This window comes from Tursiops truncatus, chromosome X (assembly GCF_011762595.2).
Source record: "Tursiops truncatus isolate mTurTru1 chromosome X, mTurTru1.mat.Y, whole genome shotgun sequence".
In the NCBI taxonomy this organism is placed as follows: domain Eukaryota; kingdom Metazoa; phylum Chordata; class Mammalia; order Artiodactyla; family Delphinidae; genus Tursiops; species Tursiops truncatus.
The window spans coordinates 36,366,246-36,386,499 of NC_047055.1; the positions used below are offsets into that span (position 1 = coordinate 36,366,246).

At 36.6% G+C, this 20,254-nt stretch overlaps 1 protein-coding gene across 6 annotated transcripts in view; it reads left to right on the plus strand.

The window, feature by feature from the left end:
- ACSL4 (acyl-CoA synthetase long chain family member 4) overlaps nucleotides 1–17,406 on the plus strand; it is a 75,609-nt gene extending 58,203 nt beyond the window's left edge. For all 6 annotated transcript variants that reach the window (XM_019949579.3, XM_019949580.3, XM_019949583.3 and 3 more), the window contains 5 exons: nucleotides 1–75; nucleotides 4,174–4,365; nucleotides 5,926–6,040; nucleotides 9,343–9,500; nucleotides 15,036–17,406. In XM_019949579.3, the coding sequence (XP_019805138.1) occupies nucleotides 1–75; nucleotides 4,174–4,365; nucleotides 5,926–6,040; nucleotides 9,343–9,500; nucleotides 15,036–15,193 (698 nt within the window). In that variant the 3' untranslated portion in view covers nucleotides 15,194–17,406. The remainder of the gene's footprint in view (nucleotides 76–4,173; nucleotides 4,366–5,925; nucleotides 6,041–9,342; nucleotides 9,501–15,035) is intronic.
- Nucleotides 17,407–20,254: the final 2,848 nt, after the last annotated feature.

The following is a 20,254-nucleotide window of genomic DNA, read 5'->3' on the forward strand; positions in this document are numbered from 1 at the left end:
TTACTGACTATACTACTGGCAGAGTTGGAGCCCCTCTTATTTGCTGTGAAATTAAGCTAAAAGACTGGCAGGAAGGTAAGCATTTTATGACAAGCTCTAGTGTTTCTAGATATGCTAAAAACTACCGCGAGCCTCTGGACTTCCATTTTTAAAAAGCATTAGGTTGTCTGCGGTAGCAAGCGAGTCTTTGCTGTTGCTTGTTCCCTGTGCTTTCTTTTTCTTCAGTAACACTGTGAGGTTCCCAAGAGGAAAGGGAAATCTCTAGAATCTAGGCATGATGATTCTGAACTTGGGAATACTCGATGGTAAAGAGGAAAAAATTCTTAGTGGGGCATTCCCTGGATTTGGAGAAGGATGTATATCCTATCTTTTGAAGCTAGATCTTGCTAGTGAGTAGGTTTGGGCTGGGAAATGAAACCCCATATTTTCAGGGGATAGAGTGACTAATCACACACACACACACCCTCCAACTTCTTAGAGCTTGACCCCAGCAAACATTTTTTTTAAAGAGAGTTAACTTTTATTAAATATCTTATAGGTTCCAGGCAAAGGACTAGACACTTGATGTGAATTATTTCATTAACTTCATCAGCTGTTTGTAGTGAGATAGGCATATACAAATAAACCCATAGACTGACAAACAAGTAAATTAAGAATTACTTAACACACAGCACATTCAATGGCCAAGGAAATTGAAATTCAGAGACATTAATTGCACAGCTAGTAAGTGGCAGACCATGAATCACACCTAGAACTGTTTGACACTAAAACTGATGCACTTTCTACCATACTTTGCTGTCTCCTAAGTCACATCCCTGGTTTGGCTCAATCAAACTTTTGGTAAACAGTGAATCACCATATGGTTTTGCAGTGGAGAACAAGCTCTTGGCAAGATCTTATATCAGAAAAGATACCAAGGAGAGAATTATTTTGAAGACATTTTCCTGGACCTGACTCCTGGTACATCCTGAAGTTTAGTAAGGCAAAAACAGTTCCACTGGATTACTCGAGGCAAATGGGAACCTTGTGGAGGAAAATAAAAAGAATGGATTGGGTCTGAACAAGGAGTAAGAACATCTAAAACTTAATCCAGGTTTTGCGTTTAATTCACCAGTGCACCTTAAACTCACTTATTTGCTATTCCAAACAACTAAGTGAAAGGAGGAAGTTAACAAACAGCATTATGTAAACAATATTAAGTAATTTTTTACTGGCTTTTCAAAAACTACCTTCTTTACTCCCTGTCTTATCTAGATGGCCTTATAACCTCACAGAGGATGTAGCAATGGGGACAGATTTTCACAGAACCTGGCATATAGAAGAGTGGTTCCTACTCTTTCACATGCATGAGAACCATCTAGAAAGCTGATAAAACACAGATTCCTGGACCCTACGTCCAGAAAGACTCATTCAGTAGATCTGAGGAGACCTGATAATTTGTATTTCTTTTTTTGTTTTTGCTTGGTCACTGTGCATGTTATTCAGTTCACATACAGACAGCAAGATCCATGTATTGCTTAGAATAGAACCATTTAACCTTCAAGTATTTTGGAATTTTCCAGCTTTTTTTTTTTCTTCACACACACACACACACTGTATTTCATTTTTACACGAGGTAAATAAACTGACACCAAGCATTGTAAATGGATGACCACAACAAAAGCAACAACGATTGCAATTACCGAACACGAAACACACTCATACTACGTCATAATATTGACATTCAGTCCAGTAATCCTCCACTGTAACAGCTCCTTTACTTTGCAGTGAAAATTGATTTGTATATTTTTTGCCTCTGAGTCCTTGTGGGACTTTTTTTTATTCAAAAAGAAAGTCACAAAAATTATAATCATCCTCATCAGTTCACTCAGTACCATGTAATTAATTTTTTTTTCATCTTGATCTTTTGTTAGCACTTTTATGAATTCATCAGTTTTCCACTAGAGTTCTGAAAATGCTTATTCATTCAGTTCAGCAGTATAGTCAGTTACCAGAAACCTGTACCTGTCAGAGTCTTTTCCATGAATTCCTTGAAGATGAAACCCTTTTATAGGAACATTTTTGCAAAAGCATCAGAGTACACCCAGACTGTCTGTAAATGACAAAAGACTTAAAAATGACCACGGTTAAAGATTTGATGAAAGTTCATAATAATGCAATTGACAAGGAAATTTAGTTATTTCTGAGATATACATTTTAAAGTAATAACTAGAATTATGACTTATAACATTATACCAGAACATAGAAGATTTTTAGAAATTTCATGTAATGTCTGAAACATTTATATTAACATATTTCCATACAAATAACCCAAAGAAAGTTTAGAATTAGTTGTTGTTTTTGTTTGTTTTTTTATACTACAGGTTCTTATTAGTCATCAGTTTTATACACATCAGTGTATACATGTCAATCCCAATTGCCCCCAGGAAACATTTTTATAGTTGATAATCAATTGTCCAGCTATTTGTATAGTTTAATTTTTATAAGTAACTGCAGAAGGCGAGCCACTTAGAGGAAACCTGTGCTTTACAGACACTGGTGATAATCTGCAAAAGTAAAGCAGTCTTCCTATGATGAAATTGTGAAAAATATTAAACATATTCATTAACTGTAAAATAATTAATAGCCTAGCCATGCCAGATAAAGGAAGAGTAATTAAAAAGCTTAAGATTTGCTTTTATTTTTTTAAATTTATTTATTTATTCATTTTTGGCTGCTTTGGGTCTTTGTTGCTGCGCACGGGCTTTCTCTAGTTGGAACGAGTGGGGGCAACCCTTCATTGAGATGCGCGGGCGTCTCACTGTGGTGGCTTCTCTTGTTGCGAAGCACAGACTCTAGGCGCAAGGGCTTCAGTAGTTGTGGCACGCGGGCTCAGTAGTTGTGGCTCGCAGGCTCCAGAGTGCAGGCTCCGTAGCTGTGGTGCACGGGTTTAGTTGCTCTGCAGCATGTGGGATCGTCCCAGACCAGGGATCAAACCTGTCACCCCTGCGTTGGTAGGGTGGATTCTTAACCACTGAGCCACCAGGGAAGTCCCTCTTTAATTTTTCAATTTGGTATATTTGACATACAACATTCTGTAAATTTAAGGTGTACAACATGTTAATTTGATACATTTACATGTTGTAATATGATCGTAATATGATTGTAAAATGATCTCTATTACATTACATAATTTCCTTTTTAGTGGGTGGGATAGTTAAGTTTTAGTCTCTAAACAAGTCTGATGAATATAGTACAATATTGTTGTCTGTAAAGAGCCATAGACTGAACCTTTAAAGGACCAGTTACCTTGTAGGACACATCCCTTAGGTTGTGTGAACCCAAGAAAATGAATGCGCTTTGTCTGACATAAATTTGAAGTTTCAAAAAGTGTTTCTCCTATGTGACTTCTATTGTGTGCATTACTGTGGTGCTCTATGAGCAAACAACCGTTCCTTTTTAAATACCACACTGAAAGGCCAAATTTATTCCCAAGCGTTTTACATCTTGGGAATAAGTCCTCCTTTCTCCCATGGTAATGCCCTTCCAATTTTAGAATGAAAATCTTAAAAAATATAGGGAGTGTGTGTCTACGTATACTGGGCATCAGCATCAATATTGCTTTACTAAATGGGTTATTTATTAAGCAGTGGAATCAGAGAAACAAGGTATATTGTAAAACTTGGTAAGGAGAATTCTGCCTTTAATTTTTATTTTTCTAATTTTTCTGGTACTGGGCTTTAATGTCAGTTTTGGAGAGTGGGTCCATATTTGGAGTTTTCCTTGCTGTGAAAGAACCTTTGCTTTATATAATGAGTTTAATGTTTTATGTACAATGGGTTTTGTCATACTGAAATATTGAATAGCTTTAAATTTATAACTACCTATGCTCTTTGATTAAAACCTTAGAATATATCTGAAACACATTTGATATCAACATATGAATAATTTACTTCTAAAAACTTCAAGTGTTACCCTTCTTGGGGGTGATTTTATCTTAACAGAACTCTATGAACCCTAAGCTTTAATGATGTTCTAAGTGTGAAATTTTATGATCCTGGGAAATATTAACTAATATGCTCCCGTAAAGTGAAGTAAAATTTGATCAGCAGAAAAATAGTAGCAAAGGATCTTTAAGAATTAATACAAGTAAATTTGTTTTAGAACAATAACTAATTTGTTTTTGACTTCCAGGTGGTTATACAGTTCACGACAAACCAAACCCCAGAGGTGAAATTGTAATCGGTGGACAGAATATCTCCATGGGATATTTTAAAAATGAAGAGAAAACAGCTGAGGATTACTCTGTGGACGAAAATGGCCAAAGGTGGTTCTGCACTGGTGATATTGGAGAATTCCATCCCGATGGGTGTTTACAGATTATCGGTCAGTGTATTCTCTTTTTGTGCTTTTCTTCAGTTTTTGCAACTTCCACATACATGAAAGGTAATATTGGTCAGGTCATTAATAGGGTTGATGATTCCATTGGTTTAAACTTCAGAAAAGTTATTTAACTTTGGTCTGTGCTTCTCCATCTGTGAAATAGGGATGACAGTACTGACCTGGTAGGGGTTTTGTTAGGATTAAGTGAGTTGTTACATGTAAAATGTTTAGAGCAGGGCAGTGCCTGCACCTTACTAAGTGGTAGCAGAAGCAGCATTGGGGTAGGGAGGGTGGGCAGGAAAATAGCAGTTGGCAGTGAGAAAACAAAAATTGCTCAGAAGAGGTTTTCTTCGTTTGTTTCTTTGTTTTGTTTTCTTTTGGTCAACTGTTGATACATTTGGTTCCGTATAACCATCTCCTGTAACATACCCTATTCTAGGCCTTCCTCACCATTTACCTCCCCACCCAAGAAGCATTGTGGACATGTTATTTTCCCTAGTGGCCATTTGTAGGACTCTAACTAGCCTGGACTCTTAGAAAATTATGATATCAGTCCTCAACATTAATCTGTTCTTCTGAGAATGTCAGTTGGCTTGGCACTGCCCTTATTGAGCCTACTGAAATAGACTAAGTTCAAAGCTACTCCAGAATAGCCCTTACACTATTCATTTTAATCAGGCAAAAGTTAAAAATTTGACTAGCCGATAAGGACCACTCTGTTGGGTCCCATTCAGATCCTTTTCAAGCCATAAAATTTCTCCAGTCATTATCTCTAGTGGTCCGTTTAAGTCTGTCTCTGGACCCATATGTGACCTGAATATAGTTAGAGATTTCCTGGGAAAATTGGTTCTTCGCCTAGAAGTTTGATCTGCCAGGGAAATTCCCAGGAAACATGGCTCAGTCTAGAACCAGTAACTCCCCCACCTACACCACCACCGCCTTTTTCCCCTTGATCCTTAATTGTGCTGGAATCAAAGGCTGGCTCCGGTGGCATGTGTACTGGGTTCCCAGCCTATGGGTAGGCAAGTCAGCACTCACACAAAGGACGTAAGGCAACCTATGCCAGCATGTTGTTAGTGCACTGTCATTTTAACAAGATAATGACAAATCTGGAAAATGGGGAATTAACATTTATTGACTGTTCTGTATGTCAGACATTGTGCTACATGCCAGTATGAGGTAGGCATCATTATCCCTGATAAAATTTGTGGGTTGGAGCGGTCAAATGACATGTCTAGGATCACATAGCTAGTAATGGGCAGAGCTACCATTCAAATCTAATGCCCCAAAGTCTTTGTTCCTTCTATTAAATTCATGATAATATTAAACATTATAGTAAGATATTAAAGCTTTTGGTGTAGGATATAACATTTTAGCCAGTACTTCTTTAACTAGGCATTTTCTTTTTAACTGATGTGTTTGGGCAAACATTAGATATAACAAGATTTTAAAAGAAGTATCTTTATAAATAAAGATTAAGGTGATGAGACTGAAAGAAAATCAGAATTGGACATACCTTAATCAATGTACTATGGATAACATAACATGCTTCATGACTTACAGATCGTAAGAAAGATCTGGTGAAGTTACAAGCAGGGGAATATGTGTCTCTTGGGAAAGTAGAAGCTGCACTGAAGAACTGTCCACTTATTGACAACATCTGTGCTTTTGCCAAAAGGTAATTTTAAAGTTGCATTTGTGTTTCATATACTTACGGTAAAAGGGTAATTGGGAAAAAATTGATATAATCATAAGGGAAACATCCAACTTTCAGAGTTGGGGAATGTTAGAAATTTATGAAAGTTCTTGAATTCAACAGCTTAAAGGTCATTTGAGATAATCCAGGCATTTTAACTATTTACTGGACTACCTACCTACTATGTCTTGCTAAATACTTAGCTATGCCACAACAGTTATTTCATTTAACATCCATAACAACTGAAATTTAGCGTAGGTCATTTTCCCGAGAGGGTAACACAGCTAGTACAAGTTTTCTAAATAAAAAAACCTGAGAGATTGAACCATTTTCTTTCTTTATGTGTTAATATGGTTTATTTTTCTGGGCTTTATTACTCCCTTTAAAAAATTTAATTATAAAAAAACACAAAACCTAAATTTACCATCTTAACCATCCTAAGTGTACCGTTCACTAGGGTTAAGTATATTCACACTGTTGTACAACCAATCTCCAGAACTTTTCATCTTGCAAAAATGAAACTCAACATCCATTAAACCACTCCCCATTTCCCCTCCCCCCACCTAGCCCCTGGCCGCCACCATTCTACTTTCTGTTTCTGTGAATTTGACTCCTCTAGCTACCTTGAATAAATAGAATCATACAGTGTTTGTCTTTTTGTGACTGGCTTATTTCACTTAGCAGAATGCTCCCTAGGATTCATCTACATTGTAGTATGTGTCAGAATTTCCTTCCTTTTAAAGGCTGAATAATATTCCATTGTATGTATAGACCACATTTTGTTTAGTCATTCATCCATCAATGGACAACTTGGGTTGCTTCTACCTCTTGACTATTGTGAATGATACTGCTATGAACATGGATATTCAAATATTTCTTGAAGATCCTGCTTTCAATTCTTTTGGGTATATACCCGGATGTGGGATTGCTGGATCATATGGTAGTTCTATTTTTATTTTCGGAGGAACTGCCATACTCTTTCCATTATGGGAGCACTATTTTTTTTTCCTTCCTATCAACAGTGTACAAGGGTTTTAATTTCTCCACATCCTCAGTAACATTTGTTTCTACTTTTTAAATTTTTTTTATAATAGTCACGGTAATGAGTTTGAGGGGATATCTTGCCCCTAAGGATTAGTGATGTTTGAGCATCTTTCCATCTGCTTGTTTGGCCGTTTGTATATCACCTCTGGAGAAATGTCTAATCAAGTCCTTTGCTCGTTAAAATTTTTTTCCCTCTTATTTTTTTTTTTTTTTTTTTTTTTTTTTTTTTTTTTTTTTTTTTTTGCAGTACGCGGGCCTCTCACTGTTGCGGCCTCTCCCGTTGCAGAGCACAGGCTCTGGACGTGCAGGCTCAGTGGCCATGGCTCACGGGCCCATCCGCTCCGCGGCATGTGGGATCTTCCCGGATCGGGGCACGAACCCGTGTCCCCTGCATCGGCAGGCGGACTCTCAACCACTGCGCCACCAGGGAAGCCCTCCCTCTTATTTTTGATTATACAATACAGTGTTATCAGCTGTAATCACCATGTTACACCTTAGATCATCAGACCCTATTCATCTTATAGCTAAAAGTTTGTGCCCTTTTATCAGCCTCCACCCCCAGCCCCTAGCAACCACTTTTCTACTCTCTGTTTCTATGAGTTTGACTTTTTTTTTTTTTTTTAAGATTCCACATTTAAGCAATACCATGCAGTTTTTGTCTTCCTCTGTCTGGTTTGTTACACTTAGCATGATGCCCTCCAGCTTCATCAGTTTTATCGCAAATAGCAGAATCTCTTTCTCATGGCTCAGTAATATTCCACTGAACATATACACCACATCTTCCTTATCCATTCATTTGTTGATGGACACTTGGTTGTTTCTATATCTTGGCTATTATGGACTAATACAGCGATGAACATGGACCAGATATCTCCTTGATATCCTGTTTTCATTTCCTTTGGATTTATACCAAGAAGTTGGATTGCTGGGTCATATGGTAGTTCCATTTTTAATTTTTTGAGGAGCCTCCATACTGTTTTCCATAGTGCCTGTACCACTTTGCATTCCCACCAACAGTGCAGAAGGGTTCCCTTCCCTTTTCTTCACATCCTCACCAAAACTTGTTATTTCTTGGCTTTTTGATAATAGCCATTTTAACAGGTATGAGGTGATATCTTGTTGTGGTTTTGATTTGCATTTCCCTGATAACTGGTAATATTGGGCACCTTTTCATGTACCCGTTGGCCATCTGTATGTCTTCTTTGGAGAAACGTCTATTCAGTTCCCCTGTCCATATTTTAATTGATTTTTTTTTTTTTTTTTGCTATTGAGTAGTATGAGCTCTTTATGTGTTTTGGATATTAACCCCGTATCATATATGATTTTCAAATACTTTCTCCTATTTTGTAGGTTGCCTTTTCATTTTGTTGATGGTTTCCTTTGCTGTGCAGAAGCTTTTTAGTTTTATATACTCCCACTTGTTTATTTTTGATTTTGTTGCCTTTGCTTTTGGTGTCAAATTCAATAAGTCATTGCCACGACCTATGTCAAAAGAGCTTCCCCCTATGTTTCCTTGTAGGAGTTTTATGGTTTCAGGTCTTTGCCCATTTTTAATGGGGTTATTTTGTTGTTGTGTTTGTTGTTGAGTTGTAGGAATTCTTTATACATTCTAGATATAAACCCCTTATCAGACATATGATTTGCAGATATTTTTATCCAGTTCCATAGATTGCCTTTTTACACTCTGTTGTGACCTTTGATACACAGAACATTTTTTATTTTTGTTGTACTCTTCATCTATTTTTTCTTTTGTTTCCTGTGCTTTTTGGTGTCATATCTAAGAAAGTATTGCCAAATCCAATTTCATGACTCTTTTCCCCTATGTTTTCTTCTAGGCATTTTATAATTTTAGCTCTTACAGATTTAGGTCTTTGATCTATTCTGAGTTAATTTTTGTATGTGCTATAAGGTAAGGGTCCAACTTAATTCCTTTGTATATGGATATCCAGTTCTTTTAATACCACTTGTTGAAGAGACCGTCCCCACTGAGCGGTCGTGGAACCATTGTTGAAGATCATTTAACCATATATGCAAGGGTTTATTCTGGACTCTCTATATCATTAGGCTATCTATGTGTCTGTCGTTATGACAGTACTATGGGCTTTATTACTTCTTAATGAAGCTGTAACAAATAAGAGACAAATATATTCAGAATTACGTGTACTATTTCTTTGTATCATTTATGAATAATTGTCCTTAATGTTTTAATTTCCAGTTTGTTTTATTTTCTAATTTTTTAGTGACCAGTCCTATGTGATAAGTTTTGTGGTTCCCAATCAGCAAAGGTTGACGCTTTTGGCACAACAGAAAGGGGTGGAAGGCACTTGGGTTGATATCTGCAATGACCCTGCCATGGAAGCTGAAATACTGAAAGAGATCAGAGAAGCTGCAAATACCAGTAAGTAAGAAGTGGCTTATCTGTTGATGTCCCTACAAGTTATTTAATGAGGTCCTGTGCATTACACTCTTCAAGATGTCTATTTGGTTTGTTTGTTTTAAATTTTTATTGGAGTATAGTCGATTTACTATGTTGTGTTTTAAAAAACCTGCCTCCTAAATATACATAATGGATTTCCATGTTGGAAGGATCTTTAAATGGTATATGGTAGAATAACCTAACTAGTTTATTGCATGTCACAGCATCCCTGCTAGGTGGTCATCTACTCTGTGTTTGCAATGGTCCATCTTTGTTCTGATAGTTCATACTGATGTGCCCTGGTGTGAATCTTTTATCATTTATCATTGCATATACTTACTTGGTGTGGGCCCTTTCAATCTAGAGATCTCTGCCCTATGGTTCTGGGAAATCTCCATTTACCTTTTATTGTTTGTTTGCTTTTCTTTCATTGCTTTTCCCCTCTGAGTTTTGTGTTCATGTTTTTATCTGGGACTACTTTTATATGGTTGTTGACCTTCTACTTTCATCCTCTAATTTTATTATCTTTTTTTTTCTTTTGTAATCTATCTTGCCTTTTTTGTTTCTTTTTTTTGCTGGGGGTGGGAGGATTGCAATTTATTTATTTTACATCTTTATTGGAGTATAATTGCTTTACAATGGTGTGTTAGTTTCTTCTGTATAACAAAGTGAATCAGCTATACATATACATATATCCCCATGTCTCCTCCCTCTTGCGTCTCCCTCCCACCCTCCCTATCCCACCCTTCTAGGTGGTCACAGAGCACTGAGCTGATCTCCCTGTGCTATGCGGCTGCTTCCCACTAGCTATCTGTTTTCCATTTGGTAGTGTATATATGTCCATGCCACTCTCTCACTTCATCCCAGCTTACCCTTCCCCCTCCCCATGTCCTCAAGTCCATTCTCTAGTAGGTCTGTGCCTTTATTCCTGTCCTGCCCCTAGGTTCTTCATGACCATTTTTTTTTTTAGATCCCATGTATATGTATTAGCATACAGTGTTTGTTTTTCTCTTTCTGACTTACTTCACACTGTATGACAGACTCTAGGTCCAGCCACCTCACTACAAATAACTCAGTTTCCTTTCTCTTTATGGCTGAGTAATATTCCACTGTATATATATGGGCCACATCTTTATATCTTGTCCTTTTTGTTTTATATTCTGGCAGATCCCTCAACTTTATCATTGTCTCAGTCTATCGAGCTTCCAACTTCCAGTATCAGAATTTCAATTTTCAAGAGTTCTTTCCTGCTTTCTTAGTGTCCTTTTAATAGCATCCTGTTGCTCTTTCATGGATGCAGTCATCCTCTGAGGGTGTTGAAGGGATTCCTTTTATGAAGTTTCCTTCTCCTGTTATTGTTTCTGTTTCCTTCAAGTTCCACCTTCTGCTTGCTTTGGTCGGCCTTGCATATATCTGCTGATCCTTGTCTGTCCATTCATATTTGAGAATGAGGTTCTAAAAAGCTATTTGGAAAGCTTGCTGGGCTTCACTGAAAAGTTATTCAAATGTTAGTGTCTTGAGTCATTCCACTTCTCCAGAGGAGACTTCTGCAGTCTCTTACCTGGGAGATATTAGCATGACTGCCAATATTCTGGTAGCCAAAAAAAAGGCCATTGGAAGGGGGCTGGGGCTGGGGTGGGTAGGTCTTCCCCTCACTGAACCTTTAGGTTTTCAGCCTTACTCCCTCCCTCTATTGTAAGTGTCCTGAGTCCAGAGTCTCTCTAGTTCAGTTTTTCCAAAAGGTAAATCTATCTCCAGCCTGGTTGGGGAAGAGCAGGATGAGGGAGAGCTGTCCTCTGAGCAGATGAGGGCCAGCCCTGCTTTTTCAGCATGCCCCTCATCTCTGGCTTCTGTCCCTCAGCTTCTGTCTACGGGCTCGGGAGATTGGTTTGCCTCTTGTTGGTATTCTTCGATGTGGGCAGTTAGCTTTTAGCTCTCTTGGCTCCCAGTCAGTTAACTGCTGGCCTGTTTGCTTTTGGTCTTCTAAGATTTTGTTGGGCCTTCTCACCCAGTGTCCTCTCTCTCATTTCTATTTTTCCTTTGTGGTTAATACCTTTTGAATTAAAAAAAAATATTTTTAAACTGTTTATTTTCCAGGGGAGCAGAGATAAACTGTGTACTCTTCATGTTTAATTGGAAGCGATTAACCTAGTTTTAACCTATTGCTTTCCCTCCTAAAAAATGAAAATGTCATTTTTCTGATTACAGATACCTATATTCATTATAAAGTACTGGACAATACAGAAAGTTTAAAGGAGGAAGTAAAAATCACTTGATAGTAGTTACCTTTGGGTGGTGACATTACATTTTGTTATATATAGTTAACTTACCAACGTCATCGACTTTCTTCTAAGTCAGTAGATACAGAATTGAATTACCATTTTTTAAGCTAAATAGTATTCCAGTAAAGGAGTGTCCACTTAAGTCCTTATTGTTAGACTTTTTCCCTCCACTGTAAACAAATAGAATATATCTCTTTTACTCTAATTTATTTTCTTATGTAATTATTTTCTTAATATGGATTATCTGAGTCAAGAAAAATGTATATTTTAAAAGCTTTTTTCCCTTATGTTGCCAAATAACTCCCTCTTCCCCCCCAGAAAAACTGGACTAGTTTATACTCCTGTCAGAGATACATGAGCACACCTGTTTCCCTAACTAGGCTACTATTATTTATTTTTAAAATTAACTACTTGGGTTCCATTTTGGTTAAAAAATATAGTTTGTAACATTTGTTAGCAAGTTGAAGTTGAAAAACTATTTTCCCCAAGAAGAACATTCTTCTGGTTAACTCTGGTCACTGTAAAGTTTTAAATAGCAGTTACCTATTAACATAATCTGCAAAGTAAGTTACTGTATAAGCATAAAGACAGTAGCTTAATTTTTTTCTTAAAGTTGGTTTTGTTAATTATAGTATTATTGACATATCACACTTTTTAATATCACCAGGCTTCCAGAATTTTCTTTGATACAAATCCTCATTTTTTTCTTTAAATGTAGTATTTTAAAAAGTACTTCAGGGCTTCCCTGGTGGCGCAGTGGTTGAGAGTCCGCCTGCCGATGCAGGGGACACGGGTTCGTGCCCCGGTCTGGGAAGATCCCACATGCCGCGGAGCGGCTGGGCCCGCGAGCCATGGCCGCTGAGCCTGCGCGTCCGGAGCCTGTGCTCCGCAACGGGAGAGGCCACAACAGTGAGTGGCCCGCATACCACAAAAAAAAAAAAGAAAAAAAAAAGTATTTCAGCCAATAGGCTGTTATTCTTAGTCACTCTCTGAACGTACTAATGGAGCAGAATGTGACTTGAATAATTTGTCATTGAATATTCACCTGTGTAAAAGCAACAGTGGGGGAAGTTTTTCAGGCTGGAAAATGGAATACAATTCTAGGAACTGCTAGGCCTACATAACTTTCCTGTGCTTGGTTTGAGGCGTGAAATGGAACAATTCATGATTTGGATAATGAACACTAATCATGAGCTAAATCTAAATAACTCATAAGCTCGTGTGTGCCACAGAAGATTTATTTTGCTAACCTTTTGCTTCAAATTATAATTTCAGAGACTTAGGCCAAAAAGTATAAAATAGTTTTGATTGTTTTCAGTTAAATCTGCCTGAAATCATACATCGTTCATAGCAGGCCTCTTCATGTTTTAAATATAAGTGCAAGGTATAGATAGTATCATAAGAATGCAAAATAATGGTTTTGGGGTGATTTGACAACTATCAGTGGCTAGAAAAATTGACATTTGCTGCCACCTGCAGGTCACATTTCATAATGTCCTAGGTAATTCTGATAAAATGCCACGTGTAAAATTTTTTGTTTTTTTCTTCCCCTAATCTTTTTCACTTGTTTGCAATTTATAAATTTATTTAATTTATAGGAAACTGTGTGATTGCCCGTTGCTCTCTATAGCTTGTGGTACTAGCTAATGTTTAGGAGTTTCCAAAACTATGAAACCTCTAATGCAGCATTAAAAAAAATGCTTAATTTCCTTGTGCGCAATTGAAATAACGTACCTGCTTTGTCCCATTGTTGTCAGTGTTTCTGGAATACGACCTGTGTAAGTAGGTAAAGTAATATGAAATAAAAGGTTTCGGAGCCAGATCGGTATTTGAGAATTTAACTAACTATTCCCTTGAGATCCAAATGTGACCTTATTTCAGGCACCTCTGTATAACTGAGCTATAATCTATCATCAGAGTAGATATGGTTAATTTGAACAAGTTTTATATTCCTTTATTACCTTTTTAGGCATTACTTTTAGGAAGTTGGTTCTAAGTTATTTGAAACATTACTTTTCACACTCAGCTTTATATTTTTCTCTTATTTTAATGAGAAACTCGCTAATTCACCCAAGCTTTCATAAAGCTCAGACTAGCATTAGAACAAAAACTTCATTGAATTTGAGTTCTTTGTGCTTATCACTGAAACCAAGTTGTTTCTCAGGTTACCTAGGCTGTTTAGCAGTAGTTTTAAAACATGCAGATGTTTGCTTCTTCGAAATTGCTATTTTAAATAATTGCATATAAAATAAAGCTCATCTGTAGATTAACATTACAGTTAGTAGGCCTTCAGAATTTTAAGGATGACCTTGTATTAATAATAAGTAACTTCATTGAATATAATTTATTGAATTTAAAATTATTGAGCACTGTATGGATTGCTTCTGTGTCCTTATTTTCACCATTTTCTTACATTTCTTTCAACATGTGTTGTGTTGTCTAACTCAAATCCAATATGTGCTGCATCAATTCTTATATCATTTAAGAGTATGAAACTCACAACCCCCCCTTTTGATTCTTACTTGAATTACAATAAAGCTTACAAAGAACAGTTGTCTAGAGGCTAATTTTCTGTAGAATGAATGAATAAATATGTATGTTCCTTGAGGGCTCAGTGTAGCCTATGGATGGCAGTGAACAGAACAAAGCCCCTGCTTTCATGGAGCTTACATTCTAGTAGGTGCATTAAATATATAATATATGAGGTGGTGATAAGTATTTTGAAGAAGACATAGCATAAGAGGATACAGAGAGACAAAGGGACTTCTGTTTTGTTAGGAGTGGTCAAGGGAGTCCTCTCTGAGGCGGTGGCATTTGAACAGACACGTGGATGGGGTAGGGAGGTGAGCCATGCAACTACAGCAGGGAAGGCCATCCCAGGCAGAAGGCGCAACAGATAGAAAGACTCTGAAGAGGAGGGTGTCTACATATATATTAGAAAAAAAACTGCATAGTCCAAAACCATTCAACTGAAACAACTGATATGTACTTTGAGAAATATAAAATGAAATTGTAAGGTGGTGGTATCATTAATTAACTCTAACATACCATTAAGTTTGCCTCATCACCTGCACCATCTAGGTGAATCCTGCAAAATTCATGTTTTATTGTTTCTCTCTCTCCCACTCGCCCCCATTTTGCTAACCCTCGTCACTCTTCCCCCTTCTTTCCCCTCTCTCTCCCTCTCTTTCCCTCTTTCTCCCTCATTCCTACCCCCCCCCCTTTCTCATTTCAGTGAAATTGGAGCGATTTGAAACTCCAATCAAGGTTCGCTTAAGCCCGGAGCCCTGGACCCCTGAAACTGGTTTGGTCACTGATGCTTTCAAACTGAAAAGGAAGGAACTGAAGAACCATTACCTCAAAGACATTGAGCGAATGTATGGGGGCAAATAAAATGCTGCTCTCTTACTTACAATTGTACAGGAGGCGGCCTGGTGGTTTTTCAGTTCTGGAGTTTTCAGCCTTGTTGAGCTGTCTGTTAGAATGTAAAGTGTATCATTCTAAAGTCATGGTAATAAAAAAACAAAACCCAAAGTGATTAAAATAGTTGTCGAGTCTACTTTGACTTAGTTTTGCATAGTTCTAGTGAAGCTGAAACTGAAAAGTTATTTCCCTGTAGCTGTGTTATTAATTTTAGAGCAAAATTCCTGTTTTTAAAAATTAGCCTAAGATATACTTGTTTCATTAAAGAAAAAATATTTAATGTTGAACAAAATAAGTTGGAGCTGGAGTAGAATGTAGTTTGAGGAAATTTGCAACTTCCAATGTCTATTGTCTTCCTAGTTCAGAAGATGCTCAAATATTAAGCATGACCAAAAAAATATATTAACACTACTCAAAGCAGAAGTGCTGCAGGGCTTTAAAATTCTCTTCCAACCATTTGTCTTGAATCATAATATACAGAATCAAGTAATACCTTGGAAACCATTTTAGCATTCATAATTGTTGTGTAGGTTACACATAGAATCATTATAATATTGTGAATAATTACAGTGCCTGAAGTAAGAATAAAACAATATAAACGCACCAAAAAATATCTAGTAATATATTTAAAGGGAAATTCAACTGCTTTTTTGAAACTTGGAGATGTGAAATCAGTAACTGTAATTATTTGAATGACTTAAGAGTAAAAGTACATCTTAAAAAATGCTGAACATTGCGTTTCTGTTTGTTCAAAATAAGACAAACCAAGAGTTAAAATAATAGAAAGTTAATCAAATTTTAACAGGAAGCATTTTCTCTGTTAGAAAAGGTGTTGAAATCATAAGTATTTAGAATTCCAACCCTTGCACAGCACTGAACCAGGGAGAGGATTTAGACTTTGAACTTATCTTTGATAGCAGGGATTGATTTTAAAGTGTATTAAATCACACTTGTAATTTAAGGTCTGTTTGCTGTTGCTGATTTGATTCTTGGTCAATTATTTGTATTACCAAAAGCCTTTCATTTTGCTTTAATTTTAGCAAAAGCGGGTTATGATGAATGACTTCCCTACCATCTTGACTTAATCTCCGAATTATTAATTAACTTGGATGCGTTTTAGGAACTTAAAGGGAAGAACACACTGTTACCACTTTTTTTCTGTTTGAGAAGAGTTCAGAAACTGGAAATGCTGGATTTGGGAGAAGGGAAGTTACTCACTAAGGGACTGATACTTGTGCAGTAACTTGGTATGTGGGCTTCTTTTTGAATCTTTAATTAAAATCTGGGATTATATATCCCTGATAGGTATTCACACTTGAACCATAGTTACTGTAAAAAAAAAAAAACAAAAATTCTTAATACTGTTATTCTTTGCACTTTTTTCTTAGTCATTTTATATATATATATATATATACACCTATATATATATGTTGCTTACATTGCTTTGTACAGATGTGGGCCACCACTGCAACAAAACACATTCTGTTTGCTCTAGAATATTTATAAAGAAAATATTTAAATGTTATGTATATGGTGGTATAAAGGAAAAATCATCTGGTGTTATTATAAGCAAGAATGGAGGTTTTTGTAAAGAATGTTCAGTGTTCTGCAATGTAAAATTTGAAGCAAGGTCTCCCTGAGTTATGTGTATGTGAGTATTCTCATTCTTCCCAACTTGGCTTCTAAGAGTGAAAAACCATTCTTACCAAGTAGACTACTATTCAGCTTCCACTGTTCTGGCCCACTGTTGATCCTCTAAGGATGATGTTCTTAGACTTTTTCAGTGTGTGAGTCCCCTCCTTTTGGAATGGTGATTTTAAATGTGTGAGTGCATGCGTACTCAGATATTTGAACCCTCACCCGCTCCCATCTCCCAAAAGCTAGAACACTGCCAACTAATCTGTTGTATGGGTCCTTTAGAAACGCGTAATTAACACTTAAGGTTGGGTGCTGCTAATTCTTTGCGAAAATCCAAATATTGTTAACGGACCAGGGAGATGCCACTACCCCCTGATTTTTCCTCAGCAAATATACGTGTTTATGTAAACAGATCTTTCCATATTCATAGTGACTTTTCAAGTATTTGAGCGTAAAGATTTTGATCCTACCTTTTTTATACCTGTTTGAATTGTTCACTGTTATTATTACATGTCAGCCATCAAATAAAGTTGTACTTAAAAATTTTCCTGCAATTATGTACATTTCTAAGACGAACACTTGTGACTTTGCTTTAATTACATGAAAGTACCTTGCCTCCTTGATATTTGATATTCATATTGATTTTTTTTTTCTGGAATGGAGGTATAATTGTGTCACTTTTTGGAACTGAGATACACATGAATGATTCAAAAAGGCAGAAGTTAAGGAGAATAATGTTTCTTTGGCCATAAAGACTGATTAATAATCCTTGCCTCTATTTTCTTGATAGCATGTGACAGATGTTTCTGGAGTAACAAGATGAGAACAGATTAAAGATTGTGTGGTATTTGGGATTTGGAGAGAACTGTTTTAATTTTCAAATGTAGTTACAAATTAGAATGTATTCATATTTCTACTTTCTGTTAAAATGCACGATTGCAGGATTGTTACTTAGGTTTTCACGTTTTCCTTGATGAAAAGCTTCGTTTGTTCTTAAGAAATAAATCCACCCACGTTATCAAGCCAGTTTGTGCTTAATTATGCGTCAAGATAAAATGTGCAAGTTTGAAGAATACTAGCCAAACTTTTAAACACATATTTCAAAAGTCCTCCTCTCTAGGTTTATAGAATCGCATTAAGCAGATAACCTGGGTTGTATAATCATATCCATTAGTTTGGAGGATTTGAACCCAAAGCTGTTAACTTTCGTACAGTTAATAGAGTAGAATCCCTCTGCAGCACTGATACTGTGGGACAAAACATAGTCATGTTGTGTGCATTATTAGTACGTGCTAGTAAATGGTAACTGTTACCTTTAGGCTAATTAAAATTTAGGGAGAAATTAATTTATCTGAGTTTGCCACTCACTCGCTGTGTGACTTTGGGCAATTCATTAACATCCCTCCACTGCGTTTCTCCTTTCCGAAAAATGGGGTTGATTGATAAAATAGGATCTACTTCAGAGGATGGTTGTGAGGGTAAAAATGAGTTAACCCATATAAAGTGTTTAAAACATAGTAAACATATGTTAGCTGTTATCATTATCATTGTATCCAGGTAACATTCACGAGTCAAGTTATTTAACATATTGGTTTGCACCTCAGGGCCTTAAAGGACTGCTTGCCCCTGAAGACTTTGAAGAAAAACTTCTGGATTTAGAGGTGAGGAGACCTGGGCTCTTTCTATCACTAGTTTTGTAGCCATGGACAAATCTCAAAATACCCCCTTAGCTTTAGTTTCTTCTTCCTGTATCAAAGAAAGAAAGAGAGAGAGAGAGAGGGAGAAAGACTGGACTTCAAAAAAAGACGCTTTGTAAAAAGGGAAAGATGAATGACAGAAGAAATAGGGAGTGTATTTGTCCCTAAGGCCCATCACATCTAGCTTTCATATTGTGATTTTGCTGTCCCAAGGTGATTTTTGGTTTGCTTTTTAATGATGCCCTAGGTCCCAAGTTTCCTATAGGGATATGAGGCTGTGGCTGATGCCATCACAAGAAGTGAGGATTCTACTAGGTACAAGGAATTTCTGTAATTCTCATGTTCTCTCTCTTTAAAAATCAGAGTTGTGCATATATAATTTAAAGCAGTGCTTTCATTTTTTTTACTGTGATCCACGATGCTTTGCACACCTGCTTATGTGTATATAAAACAATATTTTATGTGAAATGTTTATGTGAAAACAATGTTTATGTGAAAAAACAATACTGAGACTTCCTATTTCATTTATTTAAATGTTGGTTGTCACCCTCTAAACTGATTTCATGACCCCGCAAGATAGTGCTGTTCGATGGAACTCCTGTGAGGTTGGGAATGTTCCATATCTGTGCTATCCATTATAGTACTACTAGTCATGTGTGGCCATTGAGCATTTGAGATGTAGTTAGTGTGACTGAGGAACTGAATTTTTAATTTCATGTCCACGTTGGACAGCACGGCTTTAGAGAGTCTGCAAGCCACAGTTTGGAAAGCACAGGTTGAAAGCTATCCTACGATGTCCATGAAAGAAAGCTATCCCCTGCCATCATACTCCCACCTCCTCTACGTCAGTGGCAACCACACTCTTAGACCTCCCAGTCAGTACTAGTACTCTCTTCTTAAATGAGAAGGCAAGGATTACCAAACCTTGGAAGACTAGAGATAAAAGCAAGGAGAAAAAAGCAAATTGGAGTAAATCGGTTCCGCAGGGTAAATAAAGAAAGCTTTAAAAAAAACTTTTAAAACTACCATTAAACAAGAACAGAAGGCTGCAAAAAAGGAATATATAGAAAACAAAAAAAATAAAAACATCTCTTAGAAATTATAAACATGATGGCTGAAATGAAAAATTCAAGAGAAAGGTTGAAATAGTAGAGGAAATCTCTCAGGAAGTAGAACTTTTCGAGGAGCCAAATGTTTTTTATTGTGGTAAAATATATATAATAAAGTTTGCCATCTTAGCCATTTTTGAGTGTACAGTTAGGTGACAGTCATACTCACGGTTTCGTATGACCATCACCACTATCTAATTCCAAACAGTATTTTTTAAAGATGAAAACTAGGAACAAAAAGATAAGAATATTAAGGGATCAGCCCAAGTGATTCCTCATTTAAATAACAGAAGTTCTAGAGAGAGAGAATAACAACAAAAAAAAGGGATTACAAGAATTCAAGAAAATTTCCCAGAACAGTGTGGGTGGGGCTTGTTAAAAAAGCTTTGCTATAAGTTGATCCCATGTCAGCAGTATTCATAATGACCCACAAATTGGAAATAACTCTAATGTCCATCAACAGGAGAATGGACAAAGAAATTGTGGTATATCCATACAAGGAAATGCTACATAGCAAGTAAAAAGAGTAAACTACCGCTACATGCAAAGACATGGATAAATTATGTTCACAGATAATTATGATGTAC